Source organism: Rhincodon typus, chromosome 31 (assembly GCF_021869965.1).
Source record: "Rhincodon typus isolate 14 chromosome 31, sRhiTyp1.1, whole genome shotgun sequence".
Taxonomy (NCBI): Eukaryota; Metazoa; Chordata; class Chondrichthyes; order Orectolobiformes; family Rhincodontidae; genus Rhincodon; species Rhincodon typus.
Genome location: NC_063362.1, coordinates 22124905 through 22134967, shown reverse-complemented (window position 1 = coordinate 22134967; position 10063 = coordinate 22124905). Strand labels below are relative to the sequence as shown.

At 43.7% G+C, this 10063-nt stretch overlaps 1 protein-coding gene across 1 annotated transcript in view; it reads left to right on the top strand.

Moving 5' to 3' along the window:
• LOC109926942 (rootletin) overlaps nt 1-10063 on the top strand; it is a 77112-nt gene that overhangs the window by 39113 nt on the left and 27936 nt on the right. Inside the window, exons 23-27 of the mRNA XM_048614893.1 lie at nt 1990-2133; nt 6384-6622; nt 6924-7083; nt 7956-8123; nt 9404-9788. Of these exons, the coding sequence (XP_048470850.1) occupies nt 1990-2133; nt 6384-6622; nt 6924-7083; nt 7956-8123; nt 9404-9788 (1096 nt within the window). The remainder of the gene's footprint in view (nt 1-1989; nt 2134-6383; nt 6623-6923; nt 7084-7955; nt 8124-9403; nt 9789-10063) is intronic.

Genomic DNA, 10063 nt, shown 5'->3' with positions numbered 1-10063 from the left:
ACACACACACACACACACACACACACACACACACACACACACACACAGTTAATAACATCCTGGGGACCCGGGATATAATGATAACCATGAAACCATTTTTGATTGTCGGAAAAACCCACCTGGTTCACTAATGTCATTTAGGGAAGGAAACTGCCATCTTTACCTGTTCTGACCTACATTTGATTCCAGACCCACAGCAATGTGGTTGACTCTTAACTGCCCTCTGGGCAATTACGGATGGACAATAAATGCTGCCTAGCCAGCGACGTCGTCATCTCATTAAGGAATAAATGCTCTCTCACACACACATACATACACAGGCGAAGTCTTTGTCATCGAGCTATTTTCACGTTCAAGGAGAACTAAACTAGTGCGTTCAGGGCAAGAGAGCACAACACAAAACCATGGCCTCAACCCCTTCATTACTGACTTAGTAAACAGTGTTTACAATCAGTTATGCAGATTGCATCTTGAACAAATATCACACATGTGATCATGTCAATCTTGACTCCAAAACGGTCATGTTTCTTTTGGCATTTTTTTTTTGCTGAACACTCATCTGTCGCTGACAGATCCACGATGACACCTATATTTGAGAGATGTGTGTGTGTGTCGCAATGGAATATTATGTATACACGTGTAAAATGGCATTGCACTCACAAACATACAAATATTTTGATATCTGTGGAAACTGTTCACTTTGAAAGAGAAATTTGAATTTCCAGTTATTGCCTGAAAGAATAACATGGCAAGATTTTACGTTTTAAAACTTTTACTATAACAAATGACTGAAGAAGACAGTATAAACTAAACACCCTTTTTTTAAGAGGAGATTTATGCATTAAGTTATAGAAAGATAACACTTTCCTCAATACTTAACTGACATTGCACTCTCTGCAGAATACAGTTCTTTCAGCAAATAGTCCACAGTTGCTCCCAGCTTCCAAGATGTTGCCTTTTCCAGATGAATAATTTCTAACCTGAGAACTGGCCTTCAATGAGGATTATACTATAGACCTCTTCCTTCCAGCTTGGCGAAGCTTTCAGCTGCCTTTAAATATTCGTGACGTCTGTTTCCATACTCCTGCTTGCATTCTGTGTGGTCAACAGTAGGAGCAATGTTTTCTCTGCTTCAGGCACAGGACTGGCTACCTCCAGTTCCTACTGTGTGTTCAGATGTCAAACAAAACTCTCTGATATTCATATGGAAGTCTTTAATCTGAAGTAAAGTTTGGCTTCTCTGCCCTCTTCCCCAAGGAAAGGTAAACAAATTAGCCTTGTAATGGGGTCTAATTATTAATAAACTATCTTTTTTAAACTCTCCTTAATGTTTAGAAATAAAGAGATGGTTTACAGAAGAGCCTTTCACAACCTGATATCTATAATACTTTTCTGGGACTTTGGGAATCTTGGAATATACTCCTTGTAAACTCAGAGGCTACTGCTATTGTCTCCAAGTGTAATGTCATTGTATTTTCTTCTGAGTAAAATAATTCCAGCTTTCCTTTGATCTGTATCAATCACACCAACCAGGCTTACTGTAAGGCAGTTTGCAGATGGTTGCATGGTCTCCTCCAATTTTTTGCCTAAATTGAAAATGTAACAATCACATAAACGTCATGATTATAACAAATTCTCACTCACCGACTAGAACAGGCACACAGACATAGACACCCACTCACACACAAACGTATAGAAAAGCACGTGCAGAATTTCAAACACTGTGTGACAAAGGCACTCAGATGAATATTATGGGTAAGGAGCCATGTAGGGATGAGTGGACAGGTCTATTTTGAACTTCCCATAATGAAACCGCTTGTGAGAGTTTACCCCTGATCCACACATGCAGGAGGGTTACGTTGTCCCGTCTGCTTTCTATTTTATCATTCCGTACCGCCAGGAAGGCTGAGTGTGGTATTCCTGCTATCGGTCCTCTGTTTCATCCTTTGTACTCAGCCTGTGACCCTTCCTGTCTTTCATTTCCTGTAGATCCAAATTAACAACTTGACATCGGAGTTGAAGGATTTCCATGCTCAATTTGAAGAAGCTGTCACCGCCCACAAGCAAGAGATGAAGAACCAGAACGAACAAGCCAAGGACCTGATGAAACAGCGTGAAGCTGCCCTCCGAGAGGTTGGTACATATTTGACAAAGGGCCATATCCATTCAAAGCTGACTAAGTCTTTCCACTCATCACACCCGCAGTGTTTGGAGTTGTGGAATTTTACAGCCCAATAAAGGCCATTTAGTCCACTATATTGGTCCTGGCTCTCTGAAAGGGCTTATTAACATTCCTCTGACTTGCCCTCATACTTTTTATTTAAGAAAACAACATTTATCCACTTTGCTTCTGTTTCCACCATATTTTCTTTAGAATGTACGTAACCGATAAGCACTTTGACTAAAAAAAGGATTCATTTTGCATTTTTTAAAAATTAAGGCCTCATGCCACTTATTTACCCACAACTGAAAATAGGTTTTCCAAATTGCCCTGATTCAAATCCTCTTAATTTTGAATAACCAAATCAGAAACTTCTCTTAGAGATGGTAAGAACTGCCGATGCTGGAGTCAGAGGTAACACAGTGTGGTGCTGGAGGAGCACAGCAGACCAGGCAGTATCAGAGGAGCAGGAAACTTTGCTTGGTGCTTTTTGTTCCGGTGAAATGAGTTCCACTTTGTCCCATCTCTCCTCCTAACTGAAGCCTCTTATCCATCGCTGATGTAATTTTACTGATCAGTCTGGCACCTTCCCCATGGTCTTGCCTCTTCTGAAGTAAGACAATTAAAACTCAACACACATTCTAGTTTTGGACTTAGGACAGTTTTGGTAATCTGTTATCATTACTTTTTAATGCTAAACTGCACCTGTATAAAACCTAGAACACTTGAGTTGACAGCTGAAAAAAATTACCCTTAAAATTTGAGAGATTAATGTATATAAATCCTGATCTCTACAAAGTCCTCCAGCCCCACATCACTTCCAAGATATCTGTGCTCATCTGAGTTTGGCCTTTTCAACATCCCAAATTTTAAACACTCCATTATAAGTGGCCAAGACCCAAACTCTGGAATTCCCTCTCTAAATCTCTCTGCGTCTCTAGCTTTATTTGCTCCTTTAAGACATTTCCTAAATTTTATCGCTTTGATTATGTTTCAGCCATCTGCTTTAACATCACCTTCTGTGGCTCTGTTCAAAATTTGGTTGATGATGGTCATGTCAAGCACTTTAGAACATTTATCATGTCAAAGGTGCTACGTAAATACTTATTGCTTGGTGTCTTTGCTAAATTTAAATTTTAAAAAATTTCAAAGTGTGGCCTCTCCTTATTCATCAGCTCAAAATGCATTACATCATGTTTTTCCATATTTATTTCTATTTTACGTCTATCTGCCAAATCTCTGAATCTGTTTAAGGTCCCCTGAGATTGCACATATTCTTTTTACACAGCTATCTCTCACGGATCCCTATTCTCTGCGTATTTTGATACTGTATCCACTTTATTCAGACCCAGATTAATTACATATATTGAGAAGAGCAATATACCCAAACCGGCATCCCTCTGTATCACACTCACTAACACCACTGTCTGTTTTGTGTAATTTAATCCACTTCCTGTCATGTTGGTGTCTTTAATACTGTCTACCTTCACTTTAGCAGAGTCTGGCAAATTCTCTCAATACTTTTACTCACCAAAATTTACAATGTGCAAATTCCAACTATCATAGAGTTGTACAGCATGGAAACAGACCCTTCGGTCTAACTCATCCACGCCAACCAGAAATCCTAAATTAATCTAGTCCCATTTGCCAGCATTTGGCCTATATCCCTCTTAAACCCTTCCTATTCATGTACCCATGCTGATGGCTTTTAAACGTTGGAATTGTACCAGCCTTCACCACTTCCTCTGACAGCTCATTTCGTGCACGCATCATCCTCTACATGAAAAAGTTGCCTTGTAGGTCCCTTTTAAATCTTTCCCCTCTCACTTGAAATCCACGCTGTCTAGTTTTGGAAACCCCTACCCTAGGAAAACGACCTTGGCTATTCACCCTATCCGTGCCCCTCATGATTTTATAAACCTGTATAAGATCACCCCTCAGCCTCCGACGCTCCAGAGAAAACAGCCCCAGCTTATTCAGTCTGTCCCTGTAGCTCAAACCCTCCAACCCTAGCAACATCCTTGTAAATCTTTTCTGAACCCTTTCAAGTTTCACAACGTTTTTCCGATAGCAGGGAGATCAAAATCGTATGCAGTATTCCAAAAGTGGCCTAACCAATGTCTTGTACACCCACAACATGACCTCCCAACTCCTATACTCAGCATTGACCAATCAAGGCAAGTGTACCAAACGCCTTCTTTACTATCCTGTCTACCAGTGACCCCACTTTCGAGGAACAATGAACCTGCACCCCAAGGTCTCTTTGTTCAGCAACACTCCCCAGGACCTTGCCATTAAGTGTGTAAGTCCTGCCTGATTTGCCTTCCCAAAATGCAGCACCTCACGTTTATGTAAATTAAACTCCGTCTGCCACGCCTCAGCCTATCAGCCCATCTGATCAGGGTTCTGTTGTACTCTGAAATAATCTTCACTGTCCACTACAACATTAATTTTGGTGTCATCTGTAAACTTACTAACTGTTCCTCTAACATTTACATCCATATCATTTATATAAATGACAAAAAGCAGTGGACCCAGCACCGATCCATGTGGCGCACCGATCCATGTGGCACACCGCTGGTCCCAGGCCTCCAGTCTGAAAAGCAACCCTCCACCATCACCCTCTGCCTCCTACCTTCGAGCCAATTTTGTATCCAGTTGGCTAGCTGTCCCTGGATTCCGTGTGATCTAACCCAATGTAGAACATTGTCAGATGCTTTGCTGAAGTCTGTATAGACAACATCAACTGCTCTGCCTTCATCAATCTTCTTTGTCACTTCTTCGAAAACTCAATCACGTTAGTGAGACATGATTTCCACACACAAAGCCGTGCTGACTATCCCTAATCAGTCCTTGCCTTTCCAAATACATGTAAATTCTGGGATTTAGTCCTTAGTGTTGAATGCTGCTCACTCTTTGAAAGCTTAATGGTGACCTCAGAAAAAGTTCCCTTAGGTGGTGGTGAAGGGGTAAATTGCTGTTGTGTCTTCTGTGCCTCATGTAAGTTGGTGATGCTGTTTAGTACTTATTGAGAGAGATAAAAAGGTCCTGCTTTATGACCAGAAGAAGGATGCATTTTGCCGCTGCTGCACATGTATTTTCTTTTGATGTCCTTTTAACTTTACTTTGATTCTCCATTATCGTTGTTAAGCAGCCCATTTTAAAAATCCTTTAAATAAATCCCTCAAGGCTCTGAATCTGCTGTTTAGAAAAAAAGAGAGGTGATCTCAATTGAAGCACACCCTATTCTGTACAGGGCTGGACAGGTTAGATGCAGGAAGGATGTTTTCCTAGGCTGGTAGAAGGCATCTAGGATGAGGAGATACACTGTCAGAATAATAGGTGAGCCATTGAGCAATGAGATGGGGAGGAGTTTTTTTCACTCAGAGGGTAGTGAAGTTTTGGAATTCTTTACTGCCTAGGGCTGTGGAGGTTTGAATATGAGAATGTTCAAGATGGAAATCACTACATTTCTAGATATGAAAGATATCAAAGGATATGGGGATAGTGCAGGAAAATGACATTCAAGTGGGAAGTCAGCCACAATGTGGTTGAATGGTGGAGCAGGCTCGAAGGGCTGAATAGCCTACTCCTGCACCTATTTCCTACCACTTGTTGGGAACAGGTTCAGACACAACAGCTGGTCTCCAGCACCACAGCCAATCTGTACGCTCGGATGTTTTCCAACCTGCCTGTTCAGAATTGGTATGACACACCTTGGGCGGGTGGGAATCGAGCCTGGGCCTTCTCGTTCAGAGGTGAGGATGCTGCCACTGTGCCGCAGAGCCCTCTGTCTATGTGCTAGAGCTAAGATTTTTAAATGCCTGACAGCTGCTCAATAGACTGGGCGAGAAATCCCAAGCTAGAGTCAAACCTGACCTAACCCCATGTGTGAAGGCTGGCTGTGTGTGTCATGGTGAGGGCTGAGAACTCTTGACTGATTAAACTCAAGGACGTTGGGGCTTAGTTAAGGTCACGACTGAGATTTGTTAACAAACCAGAAACTAACGATCGCACTGATGATCTGTCGAGCATTCCTGGCCTCTGCAATGCACCGTGAGTTGTGTTTGGCCGTGAGTCGTTGCTGTGTCCAATCAGTGAATGTTGTCAGTTGTAGCAACTGGAGGGTGTGGTGGACAGTGCAAGCGAGGGCCCGGGAGGTGTTATATCTCATTCCCCTACGTGCCTGAATGCTGGAGTAAACACCGACTTGCCTTTGTAGGTGGAGGAGCTGAAGACACAGCTTCGAGTGGCCGAAGACACCCGTGATGGCATCCGACGCGAGCTGATCGAAGCTCACCGGCAGATCCGAGAGCAGCAGGAGACCCAGGAGGTGCAGCGCAAAGAGATCACCGATCTCCGACGGTCTGTAGCCGATGAAATGAAGGAGAAGGAGGCCGTGCAGAAATCCAACCAGGACCTGCGGGGCAACATCAAGAAAGCAGAGAGCGAAAAGATCAGGTGTAGAATTGTGCGGGAGGAGCCAAACGTTCCCTGCCAGAGTCTGAATAAGAAGTGCAAATGTGGTTGCCTCCAGCTCCATTTACCTCGCTGCTCTCCTGAAGCTGTTGGCTCATGTGATAGGGGGCGCCACCTCGCACAAGGTGGGTGAGGTGATGGATGGCTGCCAGTGCCCTTGGAGCTATGTCTTGACAAGAGACAGCACCTTCAGGAGAGGAAAGTGCACAGCAACGCCGTCCTGTTGTTAGAGCCGTTAATGAGAAAATACCCCCTTGCATCTAACGATCTGTTGTGTTTTCAGTTTGAAACGAGCTAATGAGGAGAAGGAACAAAAGATCTCTGTGCTGGAAGAGGCGAAAGTGAACAGCGAGAAGGAGTCGGCAGACCTTCGAGCAAGTCTCCGAGAAGTTGAGAAATCCCGTCTGGAGGCGAGGCGCGAGCTGCAGGAGCTGCGCCGACAGGTAACCCATCAATTTGCTGAATCTAGGAAAGGGCATGAGGAACGATCAGAGTAAAAATGCTTAGTGATCAGAAAACGTTTTACATTTCAGCAAGAGGACCCAGTTAAAATGACAATCGAATGGGTTTCTTCCACTTGTCAGCCATTTCTCTCCGAAGATATTGACTGAGTTGCAAATTGTGGGCCAAGAATTGTGCTCCATGGAGAGGGGAGGGGGTTTCTTCTTTATATTAAAAAACATGTAAACTAACTCAAGTTTCAGGATCGGGAAGGAGTTGGTAAGATTGACCCAGAAATAGTTCATAGATGGGGAAAGACCATGTAACATAAGTAAAAATTAAAATTGGAAACTACGATTAAGAAAATTGATAGGTATTTGAAACCAAAGTATAATTGGGCAGTGGAATAATTTACCAGAGGAGAATGTTGAAGCCAGTGTACACTTAGATTCAAGGCATGTTTTGAAAGAGAGAAAGGATGAAGGCAATGCTTCCCAAATTTGGTTCTTGGTGTGATTGTATTTTAGTGTCTCAAATTTCGAGTGACCCAACAGTGAAAGTTTGGCGGGGGGATAAAAGAGTTGACTGGGGAGGTTAGGAAGCCAGATGGGGAGGTGTCAACCATTGTGTGTAATATTGGGGTTACCTTTAATTCTTGATCAAGGTGGGGATGGGTTTGGTGATCGGAAACAGATGGGCAACTTGATTACTAATCATATAGGTTCATGATTATTAACATGAATGAAAATCAATGTAACAGGATCCTGGTATATTTTTTGGTGCAGGAGGATTCCAATTATTATTTGAAGTAATTGCAATTCTTAATGCCGTAGCACCGTGATCGTTGATGCAGTAATTTATTTTGATCCCTCAGGTGAAGATGTTGGATAGTGAAAACACGAAGAAGAGTAAGGAAGTGCTGGAGCTTCAGGCTCGTGTGACCCTGGACGAGCAGCGAGAGGAGGACAGTAGGCGTGAGTCGTTTGAACTAAAGCAGAAAATAGTACAAACTGAAGCCAGCAGGGAATCTGCTCGCAAAGAGGTGAAGAAATATTCTGATTCTTCAGCACAATCTAGGATGTGACCCAAATGCAAAGTGGGTGCAGCTTGTCCCAGTTACGTTAAGGGTTCATGCATTGCTTTGTGTTGTGCTGAGCTATACAATTCAGAAAAGAGTGTGTGTGTGTGTGTGTGTGTGTGTGTGTGTGTGTGTGTCTCTCTCTCTTTCTCTGTCTGTGTGTGTGTATGTCTCTCTCTGTGTGTCTCTCTCTCTGTTTGTCTGTGTGTGAGTCTGTCTGTGTGGTTCTGTTGCCAGCAGGAAGTGAGGAAACAAATTTGATAAAAATGTACAAAGTAGAAGATTTGTTTATTTTCCTCCTTTTCTCCAGGAGTGCTTCTCCTGTAAGCACTCTCCTCTCTCAGGGACAAGTATCTCAGGCATTTCCTCAAAGTGGCCAAGTTGCAGGCGAACCCAGTCTGTCTTCATCTGGCACCCAATCTGCATTGTCCAACACGGGCCAGCAGTAGGAGACTTAAACAGGTTCCACTTACAGACACAAAAAGCCCATTGTAATTCAGATTATAATGCCAGAACGCAGAAGGAGGTCTTTTGGCGAGTTAAGCCTATGCCAACTATTGTAAGAGCTGGTTAGTCTTCCCTACCCCACCCACCACCCCTCGCCCCCCCTCCCCCCCAAACCCCCGCTCTTTGCTCACAGCCCTGCAAGTTCTGGGGAAGAGTCACCGGACCCAAAACGTTAACTCTGTTTTTTCCTTCACAGATGTTGCCAGACCCGCTGAGCTTTTCCAGCAACTTCTGTTTTTGTTCCTGCAATTTCTTTTCCTGTTCAAGTACTTATCGATTTTCTTTTCAAAGTTACTGTTGAACCTGCTTCCATCACCCTTTCAGACCATATTTTCAGATAATCATAACGTGCTGCTTAAAATAAATTCTCCCTGTCTCCCCTCAAATTCTTTGACATTGAACTTAGGTCTTTGATTATCGTCCCCTTTGGCAGTGTAATTTCTCCATATTTACACTATTAAAAGTCCTTATTTGAGTTCATCTAACAAAGGCCAGGAATGGGAACGAAGATCTTCCAAATCTTCATGGTTCAGCTAGTCACTCGATATAAACATTGACTGGGGGAGCCTTGGCTTATTTAGATTTGATGCTACAGTATCTGATTTACCAACTGAGGGACAGTCATAACTAAGATGTTGTGAATGGGCTTAGTGAGACCTGATTAGGGCCTCAAAGCCTTGGAGACTCTTTATTATGAAGTATCTCCTGGATTTCCAGTGGGTGTCTTCTTTTTGCAGGTGGCTAACCTTCAGCGCAAGGTAGCGGAAGTCGAACAGGAATTCCACATCCGGGAAAAGGAGCTGCTGGGCAACCTGGAAGAGGCCCAGGGAATCGGGAAGAAGCTCCAGGACAACGCTCGCAATCTGGAGTTGAAGTTGCAGAAAGCTCACAGCGAGATCCACGAGCTCTGTATGAAGCTGAGCGCAGCTGAGGGACGGATAACCGGATTGGAGGCCGAGTTGGCGCGGGTGGAGGGAATGAAACGGGACGTGGAGTTCAAGCTGGGGAGTCTGCATTCTGCACTTCGCCGCACTCTGGGCATCAGCCGAACTGGACGGACGCAGAGTCCCGCGGTGAGGGGCCACAGCATCTCACCCCAGAGACCACAGTCTCCCATAAAAGGTAACCATGGATCTCAGAAAGGATCTCTGACACAATTCCGAAGGTTTCAATAAAATTGAACCAAATGACTGGATATCCTTTTGAAAAACAAAACAGCACTGCCCCCTCATAGAACCTAAATTGTGTAAATTCAGTTTACACATGGATGTGTGTACACACACTCACTCTCCTCACACAAACTGTCCCTCCGTCTCTCTCGCAGTCCCTCTCCCTCTCACACGCGTGCTTTCTCTCCCTCTCACACGCGCGCTCTCTCTCCCTCTCACACGCGCGCT